The 26,071-nt window shown below is 40.6% G+C and overlaps 1 protein-coding gene across 1 annotated transcript in view; it reads left to right on the top strand.

Annotated features, from left to right (window-relative positions):
• Positions 1-26,071, top strand: part of ITGA9 (integrin subunit alpha 9) — a 230,686-nt gene that overhangs the window by 106,157 nt on the left and 98,458 nt on the right. Inside the window, exons 16-17 of the mRNA XM_049817094.1 lie at positions 12,068-12,223; positions 25,329-25,405. Of these exons, the coding sequence (XP_049673051.1) occupies positions 12,068-12,223; positions 25,329-25,405 (233 nt within the window). The remainder of the gene's footprint in view (positions 1-12,067; positions 12,224-25,328; positions 25,406-26,071) is intronic.

Here is a 26,071-nt window from a genome sequence, read left to right as displayed (position 1 = left end):
GAATCTGACCACTGAAGGTTCCTCCACAGCTGTTTTTCTTCTGTTTTCTTTAGCTATCACTAAGCATTTAGAGGTGGCTGGTGGTGATTTTTAGGATGTGCTGTTTTTAGGGTTGGAGCTTTGCCATCCTGGCCTGTGACTTTGGTTTCCTTTTCTTCTCCATCTCCCCTTCGCTTTGTCTTTCCCAAGCTCTGAGTGCCATGCTTCTGATGTGCTTGCAGCTCTCTCCAAGTACTCCCTGGCCTCCACAGTTGCTCCTTGCACTGTCTGATGTTTTTCCTCCGACACGCTTACTGTTCTCTGATCTGCTCTTACTTCAGCGCTGCATCCCAGCCAATTTGGAAATGAACAGACCGTGGAAAAAGATGTTCCAAAAGTTCATGCAGTAAGAAAATTAAAGAAAAGCTTCACCCCTTAAAATGAAACAACCTCAGTTTTGACCTAGTTTCATACCTAGGGCAAGCACATTTATTGCTGTTGGTGCTGTGTGCTGTAACAAAGCCACTTCCAAGCCTGGTGCTGCCGAGCATGCAGCCTTTGAAAGGTGAGCTGCCCAAGGGCAGTGATGCTGTGCTACATACTCCCAAACTGCAGGGCAGTGAAGAGCTCTCGTTCCCTTTGGAGCTGCAAACGAGGGTTGAAGCGGTACCTCTTTGGCTGGTGATGTTGAAAGCTACCTCCTGGCAGAGGTCTGCCATGGTCAGTGTCAGAGGTGTTATTGGCCCCCACCACATAACTGGTTCCAGTTGGCTTATGCCTGAGCCCTGGAAAGATGCCTTTCTCCACAGTATTGGCTCTTGGTTTTTAATGGATTGCCATTTGTGGAGCAGGTAATTTTGTATCACAAGCCTTTACAAAAAGTGTACAGTGTGGTCAGGGTACCACGCAAATGATGATGACAGGGAGGAAAGCAGTGGTTATTTCTGGGACACCCCAGGAGAGCAGCTAGCCAAAAAGAGGAAGAGCAGAAGAGATGAGTTTCCTGAGAATGTCACACAGTGCAGTGTGCTGTCATGTCTCGTTGAGATTAATGTGAAGTTACTTTATTCTGTGAAAAAAGTAGAATTAGCAGGTGAAACCACCGAGCCACCGAGCCTCCAACAGTTTGAATGTTGCTGAAATACAGCACAAGCTATTTCTGCTCCTTGGGTGCTGGCAGCTATTACCTGTATGTGCTTTTAGGTATACTGGGAGCTGTTCACAGATGAAGTGGTTGGGAAGTCAGACAAAGTTGCTGTCTTTGGCATTGGAAGTGGTTTTTGTTGACTGATAAAGACAACATTTCACCCTCTCTCCATTCTGGCATTTGTGTAGTTTTGTATCTCAGTCTGATGTGCTGAACACACACACACACACAAAACAATCAGCTCTCAGGGTGAGTCTGGTTGGCTTAGGTAAGAGGAAGATGCTTCCATTCAAAAGAATAATCTGGACAGATGAAGATTATTTTACAGCTCTACAATACAAGGCAATATCTAGTGCAGATAAACTTGTGTTTTTATGAATTTTTCTTACACTATGTCTTCCTAAACCCAGAATTTTTAAAAAAGCCAATCCCCAACTGCCCGCGCCCCCCCTGATACTTTGTCCCTTATTACTCCCATTGGTTATCATCTCTTTTAGACCTCTCCCCAAGGATTTGTGTGTATTTAGCTGCTAGAGCCTGCAGCTGGGTAGGGGCTAACTCTGCCCTTTGCCAGCTTTGCTGGCATCTCTTCCCTTGTCCCAAACCACAGCATATTCCAGTTATCTACTTAGAGTCATTGCATATCGTCTAGAGTAGTCTTCTGCGTAGGCCATAAATTTCTGTTGCCACCAAAATGTTATATGTTGTGGAAATGAGAGACGGGGCTTTGAGGAAGTGCTGCTGTTAGGATAAGCACTCTTGTCCCACTGGCTAATGTATAAAATAATCAAAAGTAATCATATGCAGGCTGCAGATTTGTGAAGTGGCAATACCTGCCACTTCATATTCGGTTTAAAGCTTATTACAGTAAATGCAGTATTGCCATTGTAAAGGGCCATTTTTTCTATCCCGTATGAACGCACCTCCAGCTTCAGAGTAGGGCGCTCAGCTTGAATCTGAGGAACTGTATGGTTTGCACTTATTTGCAGAAACATTTGCCTTGTTTGTTTTTAAAGCCAGTGGAACTTGAAGGGGAAGTTTTGTTTTTCCTTGGTTCCCCTGAGAAACACACATTCATCCTGCTCCCGTCCGGGGGTTTAAACAATTGCCCTTTGTCATCGTACAATATCCTCCAGCCCAGCCATGTCTGAGAGCCGGGCAGCCGTATCCGCTGATGTTGTTGCTGAGTGGGAGGCTCTGCCTCTTTGTGAATGACCAGTGAAACAAGGGGAAAAGCCTTATCCTTGGTGAAATGAATGGCGAGCTTTCCATTCAGTCATGATTTCAAATGTAAATGTCTAAAATGACTGTGAGGTTCCTGAAATATGTCCTGATTCCTTCCTCTTCTTCCTTTTGGTTTTGTGTTGGTTGTGAGCAGATGCTGGGAGCCTCAAGAGACGAGGGTGTTAGTGAAGTGGTGTCTGAATGATCAGAGGAGAATGGTGGGAGGAAAGTGGTGGGGAGGGAGATGACGCAGAGGCAGCGTGGTCATCGGTGTGCTTATATGTAGGTATGTGCAGGATGGGAGACCTAGAAGCTAATGACGTGTCCTTGGAGTCATCCGTAATGCTTGTGCTATATAATGGATAAGTTTCCTTCAGCTCTTCTCCTCAACATTACTTGGTTAATAATATTAATTAATATTAATTAGGTTGTTACAGAATAGTGAATGGGAATTTGTCATCCTTAGAGATTTCATTGTTGCCAGAACAATATGCTTCCCTCACCCTCTTCAGATATCACAGCTCATGTGCATATAGAAGCCATAGCGCAGGGGAGTAAAGAGGGTCCTGGTTTCAGAAGATTTCTAGCAGGTACCTAGCATGTGAAACGTGAATTGATATTAAACAGAAGTAGATGTCACAGAGGAGCTCCGTTCACATTTTTAAATTCATGTGGCAAAGTAGACAATCATAACACTTTTTCCTTTTACCCCTATTGATTTTAAATCCTGCTGTCAAGAGAATTAGGCTAATAAATACTACCTCCTCTATTTACTAGTGGAAGAATAGGCTTGGGTCACATTATTGCAACACTCATCCCAGGCCCACGTTGTGGAGCTATCCATTCTCCCATGACTGAAGGAAGGATTTATATTTTTGTGTGTAAATACCGCCAGATTTCTTAAGTAAACTGTTCTCCTCTCAATAGTATGTCAGTGAAAGTAAATGAACACCATTCTTCACGCACTCAGCCTTTCTCTCAGATGCATGCATGCGGGCGGGCAGGCTGAGTAGTGCATTGCTTGCTTTGCAAGACTTCCAAGGACCGCTTCTATCAGCTCCGATCAATTGAATTAAAATACTGTCAGTAAAAATGTCAATGATAACCTTCTTTCATCTCTATCTATCCTCTTTTACTGAGGATGTTTCTGCTTACTTTCAATCCTGACACAGTGCTCCTATTTTTCCCCTTTAGCTGTTTTTTGTAGGATACTGGGCTTAAGCAGAACATTTCTTTGTTCCATACATGTGTTTCCTATAAAGCTGTATTGATGAAATGCTTTTTGTCACAACAGCGTTGAAAGGATCATAACAGTGTATTGTCAGGCCTTCAATTCTAGGCACCTTAAAATGAAGTATCCATCAAAATATTTTTTCCACTGCTATTGTGATGTTTCATAGCCATCCAGGCTTTCTGTCTTCTGTCCTGACTCTTCTAGCAGATATTCAGGCACCTTGACCATTTGAGATACCAGGGTTAGAACTGAGGGGACATCTGGACATCTGCCAGTTGGTATAGACCAATGCTTTTCTCAAACAAATCCACTGCAAATCTAGGGAATGCAGCAGGATAATCTCATTCAGCCCGTAGATGTTTGACTTACTGATAATAAGGTGACCTGCTATATACGAGATAGACATACTTTATGACAGTGTGAGATAAAATGTACCCTAGGACCCAGATCCAAGAAGGGGTGTGGATCCTGTCCCAATTCACATAAACCTGTGTAAGATGCTTACTCCCCTTGAGAAGTGACAGGCACCTCCAAATGGGAGCAGGAATTTAGTCAGCCACTGTGGGATGGTCAGTGGGAAATGCTGAGGAGAGGAACGTGTCCTATGTCTTAGCCCTCCCTGTGGCTTCTGTGTCCTCTACAGAGATTTTGGGAGAAGCCTTTTGATTACTTCACCGTTGCCTCTTAGGATGCACTCGGAAAGGTGCTTCTGCCATTTTTTTACAAAAGGAGGAAGAAAATCTGTCTGGAGAGCAAGGGAATGAGGGAGAGATGGCTGCTTTCTCTTATAGAGCAGCTCAGGGGTTTACTCACAGCTGTGTAGAAGCAGGCTGAGCTCATGCAAAGACCAAGGGGCACAGTGCCTTGGAGGATCCCCCGACCAGCTACCGTCAGCTGCAAGGCTGCACTGTGCTTCCAGTCTGAGCTGCCACACACAGCAAAAGGGGTATAGGACCAGCAAGAAGGGCTCATGAGCACCCCTGTGACAGGCTGTGGTTTTGGGAAGGGGCTGGGGGGGTCACTGTCTCTAAGGACAGCTTGTGGGTGAGATTTTGCACTGGAAGTTTGTTGGATGACACATACACACAGCTGTTTTTATCCCTAGCTAGATGTCCATATACAGGAAGAAAGCAAGAGAATGAGCAAGCAAATACAGTATATGAACCCGAAAGCTAACCGTGATGTTTTGACCAAACACCCCTCCCCCAGGTCCATGGACGTGTCAAACTTTTAGCAGACCTGTTAGCATATACGATGACCCAGGAGCCAAGGGTCTTAAACTCCTTCTCGAACGGCTTCATACACAGAGAGCCCTGTGTTCTGCTTCTGCACCAGCGTTGGAGGGAGTGCTGTATAAAGGCCAGCAGGTCGTTGAATTAACTCATATTCTGGACCCAATGAATTTTAAGACACAAATCTCTTTAAAGCTTGGTTTTGATAAAATCTCGTATCAGCAGAATATGAAATGTGGTAACTCCAGTGGAAAAGTATGTGATAGAATTACATATGTGCAGGAAGAGTCTGGATTTAATTATTGTCTCTATTCTGTGTGTAATTCCCTGCTGAAATAGATCATATTTTCAGAAAGAGAGTAAAATAAATAAATGTTTGAATTATTACCCCTGTTCTTCCTTCTTGGGTTCTCTTTGTCACCTAAGTTCAGGTGTTCATTTCAGAAATACCCATCAGCTCCCGGACTTTCTAACTGTTTGTATTTCTGTACTGTTGGTATTGCAGGTATCCAGTCATATGTTACGGAGATTGGTTGTGTCTGGCCTGGTACCAGGAAAAAGCTGGGCAACTCAGCCTGGCAGGGATATTTTCTTCAGAGAGGAGTAACATGATTTCAGATAGTTGAGGAATTTTCCTTACTTTTCATCTAAAAAAAACCCATGCAAGACTGAAAGTGAACTATAAAAGACAGAAGGGGAATGTGTGATAAAAACTAACTGAAAACGTTTGGTCCAATAAAAGACTCAATGTTCAAATGTATACATAGGATGTGAAACAATATTGTCATAATGCATTTTAGTACTGAGCTGAAAGATCAAGGTCTGAGCTCACTAATACATAATATCATATTTGGGTGGCATGTAGTGACATTTTTTTACTGATTACCATGAAAGGATCAGTGATACATTACTGCTAAGCCTTTGTAACCTTTGACATGGAATATTTATGCTATTGATCGCAATCTCTCCCGTGCCGACATCAGTAATACCTTTATCACTCCACAGCTGATAGCAGGAAGCCAGATACACAGGGATGCTGAGCACTTATTTAAACTCAGAGTGTGACTCTACCCAGCTGGGGTTTGGACTCGCAGCTCTTCCCTCGCTGTCTCAGGGTGTCCTCTTAATGCACGCAGGCTCATGGGTGCCTGGTGTTTATTTAACACCAGATTCCCCCAGGATTTGCTTTTTTTCTCCCACAACATCTTTACAGTTATCGGTGTTTGCCAAGAGGGGTTGCTGGCCTGATAGAAACAGTTGTGTGCTGGAGTAATGAGTTTAGGAATAGGACAAAAGAAGCACTCCCATTCTTTCAAACTCTAACCCTAAAGAATACTCAAGGGTGTGACACCCTGCAAATCCTTTGCTCTTTTTTTTTTCCCCTGCTCTAAACTTCAGGATTCTTCAGAAGCCTTGTAATGTTTGAAGTTTAGCAACAAAGAGTATTTGCCTACTTGTTGAATTGTAGCTGTCACAAGATCTTAAAAGAAAACAGAAGCATGTATTATTGAAACATCAGGCCTCTGATTGCATTCATATGCTATTAATTTGACCAAAAAAAATCACCAATAATGTTGTAGATGAGCTTTTACCAACCAAGTAAACTTGTAGTTCTGCCTCTTCTCTGGAAAAGAGTTTGCAGTTGGGTTTTTGCCCCCCTTTAACTACAGTAACATCTTAAAAAAAAAAATTTTAAAAAATAATATATTTTAAAAAACCAGCTTGTGTGTGGAATGGAAACTAGATCTTTTCTAGACAATTTTGGCATGACCATGTTTTGTCTGCCTTTGCAGTGGGGAGATACCAATGCTAAAATTGTGCCAACCTGAAATAAATTACTACAAATTCCAGAATATCTTTATCAAAGTAAATGCAGGACAGAGGAAAGCTCTCATGAGGACAGAGGTGGTTTTCTTTTGCACAGGATTAGTAGAGGGTTGAAAGTATTAACTTGCACTGGGAATTGACACCAGGGGATTTAAACTTGGACTCAGAAAGTGTTGCAAGGAACAGAGCAAGGAAGTTAAGTTGCTCCTTACTCATTTTCAGGTACAAGAATGATATGTGTACAGTAATTCATCTGAAATGAATGGAAATCTGTCTTCCAGTTTAAAGCCAATTTGTCTAATTGATATTTTCATTGAACTGCATGGTACTTAAACCTTGCGTCCTGAATGACTCACGGTTTAGGGAGGGAGGCTGAGATAATAGGAGAAGGTAACTAATTTTGAAGTCAAGCGCTGTCATCTTATTGATTCATAAGCTATAATGTACGTTTATTAAGACCTACAGCTGATATTTCATTTGATAAATTGTGGAAGTAGTGGCCTTTGTCTCTGAAGGCTGGTGGACATTTGAGTCATTTTTTATATTACTGAACAGGGAACTATTTATATCTTTGCAATGAGTTGAGGATTTATGTGGTAGTGACCTGAGAGCTGATTAAAGTGTTATGCTGGATTAGCATTAGCACAATGGCTTTTATACATTTTGGAGTGTTAATATTTTATTTATTAAATCAGGATTGTCAAATTTATTTTGTGTTTTAAGGCTTTAAAAATTCATATAGTCTATTATTAGTGCTTGTTTAAAACTTGAAATAAATATGTTTAGACTAAAAGTTTCAAGTCGAGTGTTTTAAAAGCTAGGTTCTTGAATTCATTCTTAGTCATCAAACTCAACAGAGCTTGTTCTCAGAAGTACTGAAACGCTGTGCTGAATCCACTAAAAGTTCTGGAATCTATGCATGGGTTGATGTCCTCAAGATCAAGTCAGAGGGAGTAGAAAAAAGGCCCGACATATCAGAGAACTTTCCCACAGAGAAGAAGGAGAGAAATTCCAGAAGGACATGAACAAGGATGAAAGCAAAGGGCAGCCATAGAAGTCACCCTGAGGGTTACTTGTATTTCCTCACTTGAAGCTGTTGAAAATTACTTCATAGTTATTGTTTTAAAGGACCACATTTCATCCTTTATCCTGCAGGACTCTTGCAGTACATTGCGGGGATTATTTACATCTCAATTTATTTTTCAGCCCATCGGCCGTAATCAAAAATGGAATTTGGCACTCTCCAGAGCCCCTGCTGGAGACTTTCACCTTGTAGAAGAAAGTGGATTATATGTGATGATTTATTGGGCTTATGTACAGTCCCCTGACTGTACCATGGCACTGAGCTGAAAGAAAGCTGAAATGATATCCAGTCCTCTCTGGCAACCACTCACACCATGAACAGAGTAAATCCAATCCCTTGACTAAAACCCTTTCTTGTTCCATCCAAATTTGCCCAAGTTCCTGATGTGTGTGGGTTCTTGGTAGCACAAAGTTAAGGTTGGAGAAGGCAGCGGCTGCCTGCCAAGTCAGCGTGCCTTTAGGATGTTCGAATCTGTGCCTGTGTTTGTGTTGTCATGGTGTGCCTTAGGCTGTGCCTACGAGAACCGCAGAAAATGATTTCTTACAATAAACTCCATCTTCGAGAGGGAATTGGAAATTATGTTCAGAATCACAGGTCCGACATTTGATCATTGCTCTGTGATTACTTTTCAGATTTTTAGGACTTTTTGCTACTAGAGCCAAATAGAAATGCAGTCATAAATCTGGCAGAGGTTTTGCTCGCTTGGTTTCTTCTCCCCTGCTATGCCAGAAAACAAAAAGGAAGAAATATGTGGCTATGCCCAGCTTCTACCACAGCATTTAAAAAATGCATATTTCTTTGAGGTGATTGTTTTGGGGGAGGAGGTGGCAAGCCTGCTCTTTGTTAGGGTGAGCTTTCAGGACCATGGTGTCTTTTGAAACATCCCTCAGTGCCTTATTGCTTTCTTAGATATTCTTAAAAGTGTGGGGTTTTGGACATGGAGTTCTTTGCCTTTGCTAGATAGTAGTGAGGGATCATCCTGTAATACCCTTGATAAAACCCCAGCTTGTTCATACAAAACCAGCTTTTTTTTCAATTCAGGGTCATGTCACACAACATGCCTCACAGGAAAAGATAAAAGATCCCAATGAAACAATACAGCTGACTAGGGCTGTTTCCATTGCATGAAGGGATACTGGCAGAAGGGTAATTTACTGGGACTGAAGTCTATTGATTTCTGCAAAAGCCTTGCTGCAAAAGTTTCTTATGTCCTGAATGAAATCTGGTCTGAAAGAGAGAGAAAGAAAAAAGCCCACCACCCTAGAGAAACTGCTTGTAAGAACAAGAAAACTACATGGGATAGCTCATGGCTTGTGGGAAACCCAGCTTCAGGTCCCCAATCTAATTCAGGCACAGTGAAAGAAAACTTGCAGCAGTCTAGTGACATCCAATCTGTACAGACTGGATATTTACTGCTGTTACTCACTGAACCCGTGTTACATGGTTGTTTCTGTTGATAATGTTAACTCCTTGGATATTACACTTGTTTTAATGTCCTCCAGACATTTTTTCCATTAATGAAGCTGTGCTGTCTGTGTGCTATGATTTGCCAAGGATGCTTTCTCATGATGCAGAAGTGTCTTTAACTTTTGACACTTCCTCAGCATAGCAGCGTCATGGTGAAAAACATTGAATACATATAAAAGCCGTTTGTGGAAATTTTCCCTTGGCAAATCTGCTTCGTTAGGGCCATGTAACAGATACAAAAAGCAACACATACAGTTTCCTTGACTCGAAGGATTTTTCAGTCTATCTCAAACCTGATTGTCATTGAATCTTTTGACTTCCTTTTAGAAATCAGGAATATTTAAAAGCAATCTGTGGGCTGTGTCATCACTATATGATTCAATGACTGGAAGTGGTACGTTTAGGTAGACTGAAAGAGAAAGAAACTGGGTGTATTTCCAACCTAAAATAGTACTTTTCCAGATTGTGTTTGGGCAAATACTCATTATTCTCTTTACGTGCTCACATCCCAGACAGTCTGTGGTGTACCTGCGAGGCAGAACTGTCTTACTGAGGACAAATCCCACAGACTGCTGCCTTCGTGTTTGTAGGATTGTGAGCAGAAGGGACTGAACATGTGGCAAAATTAATAACTGGGTAGCATTCATGCTTTCATCCTTAATTAAAGACAAGTGGGCATGTGAAATGTATTTCCCCAGGGCTGTGGTGAGGGAATATCCACACATGTAATTAATCTAGCTGCTGGAAGTCACAATTTTACCACTAAAATGAAGCAGAAAGAGACACCAGTGAACAATATGGGCACGCTCCAATATTCATTGAAGTCAATGGGAAACTTGTCTTTTGACTTCAAAGGGCATGGGACCAAACCCTGCAAGATCATATTAAAACACTTAGAAGTCATTAAGCACTTATTCTTGCCATACTGCAATAGCAGAGCTGGAAAAACTATAGGTGGATTTTGATTTAACCCACTCCCTACATTTTTAATAGTTCCATGTTTACACAGTGGTTGCATACAGTTGGATTAGGTGGCGATTTGCCTGATGATTTATTGTGTTTGACTGTTGCTGCATGGCATGCTCTTCTATAGTTTTGTTTCTCTGTATACGTGGTCTTGTATGCTTAAGTTAATACATGTGATGTTCTGTGAGAGCAAAGCTAGTAGCTTCTGTGAGTTGTAGTATTGTTATTTAGTAATCTCAGTATGGTACAACTCCTACCTCGAGGGTGGGACTATGGAGGGGGCTGAAGGCATCAGTGTCTCTTCTGCTGAGGGGATTAGCAGTGCCCCAGAGTGTGCATGGTCCTTTTTATGGGATGGGGAAGAGGTCATAGAGCTGCCATTACTACTGCCACTATGTCCGCTGTCAATCGGTGTCCATTACCAAGAACACACAAACTGCTCTAAGCAATGCACAGTCTAAAATTTCGGGTGCTCTGGGCTGCTGCTGGGCACGGGGCCATGGCAGACATCGATAACGGGGAAGGGAATTCACGGGCTGCCTGGAGGCTTCAAGATGCAGGAGGGTAAATGTCATCCAACCTGGTCTTTGCTATTATTCACCCGGCTAACCGATGATTTGGGCATTTGGTTAGCCAATCATCTTTGTCTGACTTCAGAGACCTGTGGCCAGTGAACGTATTAGAGATAGCAAACAGTTGCCATGAAACAGATCAGACAAGGTGGTCAGAAAGCCAGTTAGTGCCCAGGTTTCCCACATCTGGAAGATGCAATTTAAGTTGCATTGCATCTCAATTACTTGTTGTGGTTGGCAGGTTGTGTTCAGAGAAGCCTGCTAACTGATGCAAGGCGAAGTTGAGAGTTGGTCCATTTGAAGATTTGTTGTGCTTACTTATGGTATTTATTGCCTCAATTTCATCTGAGCTAATTTTTTAAGTAAGTAAAATTTAAGAGGAATCTTTGCCTATGAAAAGGTAGAGCATTTGCCACTTCTGTTTTCTGGTAAATTGGATTTTGGAAGTCAGGACTGAACAGAGCACAATGAACATTTTGTCCTCATACAGCAAACTGGATTTAGGCATCACATGTTCTGACAAATGGTATGAGTTTTGTGGCTTGGTCTCCAACAACAAGAAAACACAATCCTTTCGTCCCTTCAGACCAATAATGTGGCACCATTTAATACATCTGGTATGAAGCCTAGAATATAGCAAATAAAGAAACTGAAAAACTTATTTTCTTTACATACTCCAAGTGTTAACTGTGCTGAGGCGGGGTGGGGGGGGGTGGGGGGGTGGGGTGGGGGTGTGGAGCTGTGAGTTTTGCTTTCAGAACTGTGCTGGAAGATGGCTTGTCTTGCCCCTGCATGTCTGTAATCTTGTTTTATAGCCATGTTGGTATCTTTACCCATCCATTCATTTCATTGATATTGCAAAGCAACAAGGCAAGATGGAGTGGTTTTTTTCTTTTAATGAGTGCAGCACACTGTAGATCACCTTGGTCGAAGTCTAGGATTTAGAAACCCCAGAGATGAAGATGATTTGCTCTTTGCTTCTAGTGGAAAGACTTCCTAATTTATTTTATGTTTTAAGAAAACATCTTGGTTTTATTGAAAAACACTTGATTTATAGGTGTGCCAAATATGCCCCTGCTTCTGTGGAACCAAGAGTAGGTCCCAAAAGAATAACTAGGTTTTTTCTTGACTTTTTTTTTTTAATCTTCTAACTTGTTTTGGTATAATGTGCTTATTCCCATTTGGCACAGAGAAGAATAAAGGAAGTAGAGAAGCCTGCTTCCTGCCAGCAGTGTTGAATATAAAAATCTACTTTAATTTTATATATAATTGTTGCATATAAAAATCTGCTTTCCTATATGCATAGGTGAAATAGCTGTTTGTTTTCTTTTACAGAAAAGAGTCAAAGATGTCATATCTCCAATTGTATTTGAAGCTGCATACAGCCTTGGGGAACACATGATAGAAAGAGGAAAAGAGGGCAAAGAACTACCTGCTCTCAAGCCCATTCTCCGCTGGAAGAAAGGACAAAAGATAGCACAAAGGAATCAGGTCAGATTTGGACTCTGTTCTTTCCCTAGAAGGCCTGTGGGTGAACTGACAGCAGAAGTGGACATAAAAGGGGACTGCCAAGCCCTGGGTCATTTGCACACAGTAGACTTTTTGTACAATAACTACTGTTGCTGACACCAGTGCTTCTCCATGACATAGTAAAGACTTGTGCTGACAAGGTTGGGCAAGGTGAGGTTACTTTATTGTTTTAGGGTGTTTGTGCTGGGAAGAAGGAGACTGAATAAGAGAAAGGATGAGAAAGACTCTGCTCCTTCTGGTTCTTCCCTTTCTGTAGGAGGTTCTTTTGAAGGCTTGTCCCTGGCCTTCTTTCCAGGCTGAGCCTTTCTTAGTGCCAGAGGGACAAGGCTGGCTCGAGGAGGGCACACGGGAACTTGGCCCTCTGCATGAGGGGAGAATGGTGAAGAGAATAAAAAAAATCTGCATGGCCCAACTGCCCTGTTTTCTTGAGGGCTCGTCATGTGGCAAGAGAAACCTGCCCCTGCTGTTATTGCAGGACATGCCATGCTGAAATAGGATGGTTTTCTTTCAGAGAAAGTAGAGCGTAGTAAGTGAAGCTATGTACTTGTTAGGATCCTATTTTGTTCCACTGCAGTGCAGAAAACCTTCTTGTCTTTAATTTTGGCGAGAGCAAGAGAATTCCCTTAATTTTGAAACACTTCTCGTTGAGAGAGATCTTTTTTTTTTCTTTTTTTCTTTCTTTGTCTTTTTCTTCAAAATTGTTCCCAAAAGAGTTGAAGTGTATGTGATTATCCCGCCTCTCTTGTTTGTCTGTCTCGACCTCACTAGTATCTTTGGAAAATGCTGGCCAATTTTGGCAAGTTTTGACAGGAACGATCAAGAAAGTGCTTATGAAGGTATTAAACACCTTCAGGGTTCATGAAGCAGGCACTCATGTGGAGGAGAGAGACCCTGTTAGTGACCTTTTGAAAGACTCCAGTTTGAGCGTGGTTCTTGTAGGTGCAGGACAATCTGCCAAGGAAGGAGCCTGCAGGACAATTCAGCCTCCCACCGTGCTGGCACCAGAGCATCCAACCATGAAACTTGAGGCTCCACAGGGAAATCAGACCTCTTCTGTGGCTTGCAAAACTTCTTGTATGTCAAAATTGCAGGATAATTTAGGCTGGAAGGGAGCTTTGTAGATCCAGTTCCTTGCTCAAAGCAGAGCCAACTTAAAAGTTAGATTGAGTTGCTTGGGGTTGCATCCAGTCAAGTTTATTTTCCAAAGCGTGCTTACAGAATTATGAGCTGGCATTGCTTGTGAATAGGAAACTTAGCTGTGAAAAGTCTGTCTGGAGTCTGAGGCTTTTAGCAGTCATTTGTTAGATCTGGTTTTTAATCCTGGGAAGTTCATGTGTATTAAGTGATGCTTGCATCATCATCTGTAACATTACTTTCTGATGCTGCTCATAAGGATATGTTATTTTGTTGAAATTGCAGGTCCCTGAATGCTACAACTACTAAAAAAAAAAAGTCACTAAAATGTTTAAAGAGATTTGCTTTGTCATGTATCCAAGTGTTTTGAACTGTATTTGACTATAGTCATTGTACTTAGAGACATGAGTATTTATTCAAGTATGGTTTATTTTTATAAATGTATGAATGAAAGATGCATCTAAGAAGTATTTATTTTTATGAAGAGGGATTGTGTGGCTGTTACATTTCTGAATGTTGTATTGTTGCAACAATATGACGGGAATTTGTGGAGAACTTTGGAACTTGAGCACTTGAGCAGCATGCTAAGCATTACATGAATGAAAGTGCTTGAATGCTTTACCACTGGATTTAAACTCAAAAGGTCACATCTTGCCCTGCAGGCATAGTCTTGGATCAATATTAAAATACCTAAATGCTGAGATTATAGAGCAGAAACAAAATATGTTGGGAATTTCCCTGACTTGTTTTCTTGTGTAATTTGGATGAGATGGAGCCAGTTTAACAATCCCTTTCCATTTGCTTTCCAGATGTTGTTCACTTAGCTTAGTAAGAAAAGGATTTTGACATGGGGTGTGCCTGCAAGTGTGCTTTCAGCTAAGGAAGTGGGAAGAGCTTCAGAGTTAGTGTGGCAGTCATGGTGGCAAAGCCCTGACAGAGTAGCCTCGAGGCATGGTGGCTGGGTCCTCAAAGACTGATTTCATGGGAAAATCAGGACGTAGTGTTCTTGTTTGGGATTCTTCTTATCTCACAAGTAGAAATTGTTTTAAAAGCCCAAGGGGGATAGCAAAAAGCAAAGTTTATATAATAAAGGATTTACATTTTCAAAGAATTTAATGATTATGGAGGGACTCTACATACTGGAAGTCCAATTCAACACAGATTTAGCGGGCTCTGTTTTCAGAAGATAGCACGGGTGAGGGCAGGTAGACAAGCTTAGTGTTAGTGCTAGTACTGAAGTCTTTAAATATAGCTAGTTGTGTGTGGTTTTCAAAAGCCCTAGATCCTTTTGATCTGGTAAGAAGTGGCATTTTGAAATCAGAAATATTGCATCTGTTGCTTCAAGGCACCATTAAGATACTGTTAAGAGACTGACACTTCTCTAAAAAGCCCAGGTGGCTGGTTTTTGTGAATGAATGCAGGAGAAGAAGCTGGAAGTAGTGAATAGCTGAAGAAATGGGAGGGAGCTGTGATTGGGCAGGAAAGGGGTAGACTTCTTTCAAGATCAAGTTCTGCTAGACCTACTTGAAAAGCCACACATGTTGCAAACATGTGGGTTTTATAGTCACCTAGATATGATTTTTATTTAAACTAAAGTGATGTTAAAGCTGAAGTGATCACTTTCACTGGGATTTTAGTTTGTTTTTCATGAACCAGATGTTCCCTGCATGCATGCATGACTTCCCAACAAGAGTATACAGCCCTATGGCTCACAAACAAGGAGGTAGGAAAGCCATCAAGAGGCCTTTTGACATGAGAATTGAAGATTATATTGAGCATATGAAGTTCTTCATGGTGCTTTGCTCTAATGCATTAAGGAGTCAGCTTGGAAATACTGTTCATGGACACCCACCACCAGAAGTGACATCTCCCTAATGATATAATCACAGAAAAGGATTTTGTTGGATATTCATCCTTTAAATCAGTATTACATTATATGTGAGAGAACAGTCTGGTCTTGTAATAATCACTTAAACCAAAGCAGAGCTACAGTAGTAAAGGATTGGATGGATGTGGGATATCATTCAAAATGCTTTTATTTATTTATTTATTTTATTTATTTAATTTTATTTATTGCTCACCTGTATTTTAAAAGAATGCAGCTTTACTGTAAGGCAGTGCAAAATGCTTGTGTTTAAAAATAAAACAAAACCAAATGTTGACTCTTCAGTGAAGGAGCCTGCCCTAATGAACTGTTCTTGAAACAATAAAAACATGATAAATAATTTGAACATCTGATTGATTTGAAGAAAAGGATCTTAACTGAAATTTCCTAATGAAAGACAGGCAATTTTGGGACTTGATGTATTGGCCATTTTTTGTAAGGAAAGAGGCTCTGATACTTAAAAATTAAGTAATAATGTCATTAAACTGGTCTGAGGGACTATTTGGCCCAGGATGCAGTAACAGTTGGTTTCTCATAGACTTAATTATTTTCTTGGTTCTTGTATATGCTTACCAGAAACGATGGGTGCTATAGATTGGTGTAATTTTTTGTGGTAGGAAAAGCAAATACTTAACGTTTATATGTACGTGTCTATTGATGGATGCCTTGGCAACTTGTACAATTGTTGGGTGGAGACTGGTTGTGTGGAGAAGATTACAGTTTTCCAAGTTGTAAGCAGCTAGCCAGCTCAGTTTTGCTCAAACAGAAAATCTCTGATGGGTCAAGATTGGGTGGGGGAAAAAAAGATTCTACTTTTTGAGTGTGTATTATGAACTTTAAAACTTCCCACCCTGAGGATGACTTTCCATTAGTTTCTTTGTTGCCTCCCAAATCCAGTTGCTACCTCCATCCACTGGAAAAAACTAGTAAGTCTTTTTCAGGGAAATTCATGTGTATTTAGAACTTGGTTTGGCTTAGTTCGTCGTGAGTGGTTTGTACTATAACATTTATTTTTGTATACCCACTGTATAAATGCATATCAACCAAGGAGGAGAAAGATCTCCTGCCAAATACAGTGGGGATTTGTTCCTAGTAGTATCCAACAATATATCTTAGAGTTCAAAATGTGGTATGCTAGAATTCTGCCTGTTCTAAATACTGTAATAAAATCACCTGCTGTTATGTGGATGGAGACACCATTTTGTTATAGGAAAATGTTCTCAGGAGATTTAATTGCGTCAGTGTCTTCAGGACTTCGTGAATGGTCTGCCATAAAACTGCTTGTAAGTTATAAGAAGAGACAGAAAACGTTTAGAACGTTCTGTTCTGAGCTATGCTACTGACTTGCAGTGAGAATTTGCGTACAGTGCTGCACCTCCAGGTGACTGAGGCTGCGAGTCTCTGGGATAAACTTCACCTTTTTAAAGCAGAGGAATATTGTTTGGAAATACTTGTGTTGGAAAAGCTGGTTAAGTATTTGCACATAAATTAGCTTAGTTGACAGGTATGCAAAAGTATAGGAGGATTTTTATGGAGCTGAATTCTGAAAACCTTTAGTGATTTTGGTTTGCTGCACAAATAATGCCATTCTCTATTTTAAAATATGCACATCCTCCCCCAGTCTCATACTGGGACAAAGCAATGACAGATCTAGGCAGGCTGAAATGTAGTGTCCATACACATAGTGTGGTCCAGGATTGTCAGTGATGCCTTCTCCAGAGCAGAGATCATTGTGTGTCTGCTTGAGTCAGGTCACACCTCTGCCAGCAAGCTGAGCTGTGCCTGGGGCATTTCTAGGCATTAGAGTGACATCTGTATCATGGTAAGCTGCTGGAATGGTTCTTGGCATGTTTTTAGCCTGTGCCAACTACTGCAAACCATTCCCAGGCATGGGTCAAGAGTTAGGACGTTCTTGTCTTAGAGGCGAGGGCAGTTTAATTTACTGGTACAGCTGAAGCCTCAGTACCTTAGTATATACCTGTCAGTAGCTGGATAGGTGGAAAGTTTGAAGATTAATTGACTTAAACCCAGGCACATAGGAAGTCTTTGGGAGACTGCAGGAGTCAGCATAATTGCCATGTTTCAGATGAAATGTCTTGCCACTAAACTCTTTGCTCCTTGGGCAGGGCAAGCTCCCAAATTATCGTCTGCATTTATTCTTGCAGAGATCCACCATGTGCCACTCTTCCTGTTTAATTGCCATTGTTTACCCTTTGGTTGGAGTGGGATTGCTGAAAGTGATGATTTTTACTCCTTCCTCTGCCATCCCTTCAGTGGTGTCTGTCTTTTGCTCTAGACAAGTTTGGTCAGAATCGGTGCTAAACTGGCAGGGACTGGGTGCTGTTTGTGCCAGGAAATCTGGAAAGATCCCACCCTGAGCATGTACTGAATTAGGCTGAGTATTACATTTGCTTGCCTTTTTTGTTGTTGCTGTTGTTGTTGTTGTTGTTGAATGGCAATAAAGAGGAAAGATTTACAAGTCTGGAAGAGATTCAGAACTGAACAAGAACAGCAGGTGTCCAGATGTATTGTACCTCTGAAATGTTTATAATTAGCAAACTCGCTGAAGTAAGAACGAGTGGAAATCAGTGCCTCAGATGGTATGCGTTTCTATATGCTCGTTCTTAAGCAATGACAGGCTTGGCCAGTAATTGTCCAACTTGTTCATAATCCTGTTTAACAACAGATTAAAAACAACACAACTGAGAATGTGTAAGACGTGGATTAATCCCCAGGTTTAGATCTCATGGGCTTCCTAAAGAACAATAGTCAATATCATATGCTAATATGCACATGAACACAGATATATAGACCTTCATGTCTTGGTATATGTGCTAGGGGAGGGTCAGACTACAGGGTGATCCTCTCTTAGGTGATAGGACATGAATTATCTGATTTACTTTACAGGTTCTTCAAATAAATAGGTAGAGAAAGGAGAGATGATCACATAAGCATTTGCAAGCTGAACCTAACTTAAAATCCTACTGGGTACTTTCTGCCGTTCAGCATAACAGCATGCATTTCATTTCCAAATTCCTCTGTGGATGGAGAATTGTAATTGTAAGAAAGGGGGAGTTCTGCTTATGTGTGGAGCTGTAAAAGAAAATTGTAATATTCTTAAAAAGCCACAGAGACAGTTGACAGACTTCAGGAAGCCAGGCTCCATTAGCTCTGTTCGTATCTTTTCAGCAGTTGTATGAAGGATCAGTATAGCTTAATTGGAATACCTAGCATCTTGAGAGGAGATAATATGATAGTATTAGTTCATTCAGTTCAGAGTACCTCAGTGCCACAAAATCCTTGTCAGTTCAGAGTAGCATTCATAAATGCAAAAGCACTGAAGTGCAGGTGGATTATAGGAGAGGACTTTCACATATCCTTGGGGGTCTAAATGAGCTAAAGATAGACATAAATTGCATACCTGATGATTTGAAGATTTTTTTGTGTGTTTCCAGCTGGCAAAACAGCTGCCACATCTGTTTTTCATTTGTCATTGTTATTATGCTTTTATATTTTTAATTACACAATTGTGTGATGAGTAACAAAGGTTTTGACTCTTGTGTTAAAATGTTTAAGTATGAAAGCATCCTGCGTGAAAAAGATTCATCTTACACAGTTCCACTTTTATTAGTAGGAATAAGGAGCTTTAGAGTAGAAAATGTTCTTGAATATCTTTAAAGAACCCTCCTGAGAGGATATAATTGAATTATTCTGTAGTCATCCAAAATAAATGGAAGACCATTTAAGACAAGACAGGAAAATATATTGAGAAATGTGTTGCAGAAATCCATCCTATAATGGTATGGGGAGATGGGACAATTAACCCGATAGGTCTTTCCCATCTATTGTTCTATGAATTTATAAAGTCTGAAGTCTTGTAAAATGAGAACACTATTTGGATGATTTGAACTGTTAATGATTTAAAAAAGAAAAAATTGCCTCAGCCTGAAAAATGAGTGAGTCAGACCAGAAATCTAATAAAGGTCTGAAAGGCTGGGGGCGTATTTCTGTTGCCACCAATTGTAATTCTTCACCCCAGGAGAATATGAGGACAAAAGACTGCGTTGTTAAATCCACTCACTGCTGTGAGGAATAACTAATACATATGTTTATTAATTTATGCTTGCCTTCAATAGCTAACAGGTTTCATGCCTGATCTTTTCTAAACAGCTGACTTCATTTGGGAATTCCTGTTCCTCTTATATTTGAGTGTCCTCTCTCCTTTTTAGCTTGGTACTTAAGCCCAGTTTTTAACACTTAATGAAAGCAGGATGCAGCTGAAATAGAGGAAAAATGATTGCATTTGGCCTTAGATGGCTTGACAAGTGGCAATGTGCTAGTCATGAGCCATAGGCCCAGAGTCTTCAACTCAATAAAGTGATGAATTTCCCTGTAGCCTTCCCCACCTGGAGAACTTCGATTTACATGGTTAAGCCCTTACAAGTGTAGTAAAATAATTATTACTGGCCAGTTTCTGTTTTCTTATGCTAATGCACTATAAATGAGCATCTGTTTTCTTTGCATGAAGACATGTTCTAATGAAGTCTACATGGAGCTGAGGGAGCTTGCTAGCTAACCTTGGTCCCCTGCACCATGCAGTACCGGCATGGCTCTTTGGCTTCGTAGTAAGATTCTACTGAATGCTTATCGCTCCCTCGGTATTCCTGCCTTCGTCATGTGTTTGCTCCACCTCTCATTAGGGGTATTGTGGAAATCATGCGTTCTCATTTTAGCCAGCACATCTGATGAAATCCTGCATAGTTTTTCACAATATTAACTGTTTTTCTAGTGGGAATTTAAATCAGCCATTTTGTACTTGGCTCAGTAGGGTATACAAATGGACCATTTCCATAAGTAGCATAGGGAAGCATAGGATGTCTGGGGAGAGTCAGTCACTATTTCTATTTCTGTGGTCAATAGATCTGTAAGTAATAGCTTTATTTTGCAGGAAGCTTGAAAATTTAAAGACAAAATAAATAAAGGTCTAAAATCAGGCTCCCATATCTATATTTAGGCACATTAATATCTAAGTGATTGATTTGTAAAGCTGTAGAACAGGAAATAGTTCCTAGAAAAGGCAGTGAGATTTGCTTACAGATCAGTACTTTTGAAAATTGGATCACATATCCTGGTCCCTAAATAAGGACCCAGGAACTCAGCTTCACCAGATAACATGGTAATGGCCATAAGTAATGGCCATGGTAATGCCATGGTAATGGCATCAAGATCTAAAAAGTAAAAAATTATTAGACTGACAAGCCCCCTTATCCTGCATCCTTTAAACAGAATTGCTTTTGTGTTACTAGCATGATGTAATCACTAAGTCATCGCTGCACATACTATAGGGTATGGTGACAATTTACAAGAAATTGATGTAGGCATTGGAATACTGTATTCTTAACCCAGATTATTTTGCATAACCTAAATTATGCTGCTGAAGTACAGTTTATGAAGTTAAAGGAATGGATACTCAGTTACCAAAGGCCAGCCCTGCCGCCTTTTAAGAGGTGCTATCTGAACCTTTTGTAGACTGATGTGTGAGGAAGTAGTTAAAGGCCTGATCCAGAGTGAACCACTTCTCTTATCCAGACCAAAACCCAACTTGTTTTCAAGGGTTCTTTTGAGAATCTCATTTCTCCCCCTTTTCTTCAAGCATTGTCCTTCAGCTGTCATCTTCCCTTTTGTATGAAAGGATGGGCACAACTCTTACTGGAACACAGTACTGGCAACCTCTCAAAGTCTTGATTGCACGTTTTGGCTACAACCTGGAATTTCCATATACTTCCCTGAGTTTTGGGAAGTTGAATGTCTTGAAATACTGGGGTTTTTCTTTGTTTATTGGATGATTTCCTCTATTTTCTATGGGCAGAAGTGGCATAAAGACAGGTTTGTTTGGTTTTCTCTGTTTCCTGTTCTCTTCCCTACTCCCAGAAGCATAGATGTGTTTAATTTTAGATAGCCATTGAAAGGAAGTGAAGCAATTTAGTGAGATAGGTTCGAAATCCCAGATCACTTTCCTCTGAGCAGAGAGCTCTGACCATTAGGCTGAAGTCAGGCTCCTTCTTGCTTGTTTTACCTCCTAGCAGCATTCTTTAGCATCCACCTTCAACAGGAAGGAAAAGGAGAATATCTTCACACCCAACAGCCAGCAGCTTTGTGCTTAGGATGCCTTAGGATGCAGGAACTAGGGATTCATCCTCCTTCTACTTCCTGAGGCACAGGACTGTACAATTTACCCCTGGCCTTTACCACCAAGTGTGGAATTTAGTCCACTACCTCTCTTCATGAGGCAGAGTGGACACAAAGGTACTTGCTTTGAGGCCCTGATCTGAGTTCCTGTCTAGACATATCCCCTTCCTTATCAGCTGGCTCTAGGTCTTTCCTTGCTGTACATTTAATTGTGTACAGATGTGTATATTCACTCTTTATAATTAGTATATCTTAAAGTAGGCTTTTTGACTTACCCTTTGGAGGACATGGGCAACATCCATCTCTGCAAACCTTTCAGGGTATATCTGCCACATTCCTTGACCTCCCAAGAAGCATCATCTTTTCTGCCCAGAAAAGTTGCCACACAGAATTTGAGAAAACCGTTTTTCTGGGAAGCTTGGTGACCTGGAGAGCACAAAAAGGAATTGTGAACCCTGGAAACACTGGATTTGCTCTATGCTTTGCTGTAGATCTGGTGATTGCAGGAAGTCTGACAGACTCGCTGTGCGTGCACTTTACATTAGCTTTGTGTTTGTACAGTAAAGATGTGTCCTAGAAACACTGAGGTTATCCTGTCCCTGCTGCTGAGCACACGAACACCTGTTTTTCTCCTGGAAATGCCAGACAAAAGTGTGGTGGACTTGAGATAAGAGATGCAGCTGTGGTTTTTATTCAGGACAATTTTTTGCCCCTTCCCCGTGCTCTCCCACCCTTGCCCCTTGAATTTTTTCTTGTATGTATTTCTTATGTAAAGCAGCTTCCTGACCATCTCTGATACACATGTTCAAAGCTGTGAGGTACTTGGTACAATATAAGTGCAATCCAGTAAGAATCACTTGGACTTCAGTAAAACCAGTGTGCAGAATTGTTCCTCTTCACTTTGGGTAACAGTAACTGCAAAAATCATTAAGTGTTTCCACAGTGCAATGAATTTGTTTTGTCCTGCTTCCCTTTTTCCAGTTCTGGATAATACATACAGCCCATTGGTTACGTTGCTCAATGCTTTTAATATTTAAAGAGCTCTGTAAATCCCTAAACCTAGTATTGTAAAGCTGAAACCACTTTAAAGATTGCTTGGAGTTAAAATTAGTGATTATATTGTAGTAGGGCCTGTGCATATCCCAGGAATGGACTCCTGCTCTAATAACATGCAGTGTTGAGGTAAGTACAGTTATTGGCCCAAAGAAATCACAGCCCAAGTAGACCAAGTAGGGCAGAATATATAAGCAGAATATATAAGTGGCAGAATATATAAGCAGAATATATAAGTAACAGAATATATAAGCAGTGTTCACAAATGTTATGACAACTTAAAGTGTGTTTACCCCTTAATTCTTTAGAAGGGTTTCCAACAGGCAGGAATTGGTCAACTGGAAAGGCAGAAGAAGCAATAGGTTGGGGAAGGGAAGGCTCAAGATAGCAGAGAGGAAAATGGACCAAGTAGGTTGACCGTGAGAAGCTACAGGGTTGAGGCTCTAGCAGGCACACAAAAAGGGGAGGTAGAGTTATGGCAACATCTAGCCCGACCAGGGAAATAGCAGAAAATAGCAAAATAATCCACAGATGTCATTAGCTTGCGATGGAAGTGGGCCGCTGAACCACCCAGGGCAGCATCAATAGGTCCTAGCAGCTGGCTGGACTGGAAATCCTTTCTTCCTCCAAACCTGAACAGGTTCAACACCCTCCACAGAAGCAAAGGGTTCACTCCTACACAGTGATGCATCTGGGGACTCATGATCCTAATTTCTTTCTCCCATCCCAGTGCTGTGTAGGAACTTGCCTTTCTATGACATAACAAAATACTCCCGATGTATTTCAAAGTAGCTTGCTGTCTAGTGCATGATATGTTGGAAGAGATACATGCTCAGTAATTTTAGAAAAGGAGGTATTTGTTCGTTCTTTCTGAAGAACCACAACTATAGATTTAGTAATAAAATTCCAGGATTATTAGGTAGTTACTTAAATGTACTTACAGTACTTTATTCTTTGAAACGTGCGGATCATACCTTTGATCACTCTTCTCTTTGCCAAGACTTCTGCAATGCAAATAGGGAAACTGTCAGGCAAGAATATTTTTACAGTTTATTTTTCTTTCTCTGAAGGTCAAACGGTCTTTCCTATATATAGCTACTAAGTGGTTAAGGATTAATTCTGAGGACTTTTGAGACTATACCTCTGAAATGTGCCATGTTTTGAGAGGGATACCTTGTGCTGGTTCCTGTCTCAGGGCTATTCTTGTCCTTTGGTGTGGTAGTCTTTATTAAGGAGGAAGGGTAAGTTCAGCCCTTGTGTTTAAATCCTCAACAATTTCCACTTCTGAGATTCTGAGAAAGCAACAGGTGGAAAAGGAAAGTGGAAGGATGAAGTAAATAGCCCCAAATGAACTGGCCACCTCCCATCTTTCTTTTTTTTGCAAATCAGTGCAGCCTACAGCATAGTTCGATATCTGCTAGTCCAACACCAATTAACTTCATAGAGGTCCCTACTTTTTGGAGAGCTCTGACAATATTGAAATAGGAAAGCAAGCTGCCTCCTTAGCCAAGAATCTTCCTGGAGAGACACGGACTAGAAATATCTATGCCCTCTGGGCTTAAGATTCAAAGTCTTTCTCCAGTCCTGATACAGTTGGGCAGAGCTCTTAAAAAATGTATTAAGTCTGTATCTTCTCCCCCCACTGAGTCTCTCCAACCCTATCTGACCATTATGTGTGTCCTGCACAGATTTGCTCTGTCTTTGCATTTATGATTGAAATGTATTTACTTTGGTAATAAAAGTCATGAAGCCAAGCCTGTAGAAAGGAACATTCATACTAAATGAAGAAATCAGTGGATTGACAGGTTTCCTAGCTGAACACTGTTGGCAACCCTCATTTGGGGTATTTGTCCTTTGAATATTTGGTAAGCTGAAAGAGCATTACAACTCTGAAAGAATGAATCCTCCAGCCTGAAGAGTCTAGTTCAGAAAGGTATTGGTCTCTATTCTTAACAGCAGGGGAAAGTAATCATGATCTTGACAGCATCTGGGTTTCTTGGATGCCAGGAACATGTTCCTGTCCTCCTCTTTCACTCACTGGTGGCTGCCTTGTTTAGCCATGACAAACTACTATAGAGATTTGCATAGGCTCATAGACTTCTCATGTATTCCCCTTCTTTTTGCTGCTTAAATAGCATGCCCGTGTCTAGTGGTGTGTTGTCTTTTCACAGTTCCTAGCTTTATCAATAAGTTAAATTTCCTAAATGATAGTCTTTACCAGAGTTCACAAGATTGACAGTGGTTCCATTGTTTGAAGGTATCAAACCAGGTATCACTGGTACATAACAGTCTTTATAATTTTCTGTTGCTTGCAGGATGGCAGAAATGTTTCCTACCATGCATAAAATCTAAAAAAAAAAAAAAAAAAAAGAAAAAAGGTTTAATTCCTTATATTTAATATAGGCTAGTGAATATGTGATTCATTATTTCCTTGCTTGCAATTCTTAGGTCTGAAAATAGTTTCATAAATAGTTTATTTTCTGTTTCATTTTCATGCACATGCATTCGTAAGAGAAATAAGAGTGCCAGAAATATTGTGTGAGCAGTAATTCTTGTCAGATGAGAAGTGGGAATGGATTGAGGAAAACCTCTGAGAGAGTCTGGTTTTGGTGAAGCTGCTTATTCAGTTAGAAGAGAATAAAAATGGCTCTGATAATGATGAGATTTGCCTGCCCTTGAATTTTCATAACACTCACACCATATATTCCTGTATCACAGATTTTGGTGTTTTTTTATTTCATCCTTCTTTTAATTTTGATCTTACTCTTTTCATGCTGTAACAGTTCTTTTCTCTGTTTTTCACAGACTGTTTTTGAGAGGAACTGTCAATCTGATGACTGTGCTGCCGATTTGAAACTTCAGGGTAAATTATTGCTGTCTAGGTGAGTAGGTGAACTTTTTTTTTTTCCTCTCTCTTCTTTCTTATATGCTAGTATGCCATTCATTTTATGTAAGATGGCATTGAAAAATCAAAATACAAATACAGATGTCTTATATCCAGACTGGAAGGATGACAACAGTGATATCATCTTTAGTGCAGAAAGGTCTTGAGATGTACACAGAATCTGAACTCCTGTGGTGGTGGGCTCTGTGCATGCACAGGACAAGACACTTTCACCTTCCCAATCACAATAGACAAAACTGGAGAAAAAAATAGCATAGCAGAGAGGAGCAGGGAAAGTAAATATGTGTGCCCAAATCAAGTACCAATATGGACCATGTAATTTTTCAAAGACAACAAAATACTGTTTATGACATGGTAGGAGTAAAACTGTCTGCAGAAAAGCAGTTTTGTCCAGAAAAAATGTCACATGGAAGGTTAAAAAAACCCCTCAGCACGTGGCTAATTATCTTCTTCAAATTATCTTTTTCTGTTTCTGAACTTTTAGTTTTGCTAACTTTCCTGAAATACTGCTCTCCTTTGTCAGGTTCTTCTTGTTAGTAACTTGTGGAGGGGTGTCTGATTTCATTTTCTTCTGGGATAATACACCTCATCAAATAGACCAGAGATTAAGGTTATGTTCTATCCCTTGTCACTGGTGATCCTA

This window comes from Accipiter gentilis, chromosome 14 (genome assembly GCF_929443795.1).
Source record: "Accipiter gentilis chromosome 14, bAccGen1.1, whole genome shotgun sequence".
In the NCBI taxonomy this organism is placed as follows: domain Eukaryota; kingdom Metazoa; phylum Chordata; class Aves; order Accipitriformes; family Accipitridae; genus Astur; species Astur gentilis.
The sequence above is the reverse complement of the archived record's forward strand: the minus strand, read 5'-3'. Positions and strand labels throughout refer to the sequence as shown.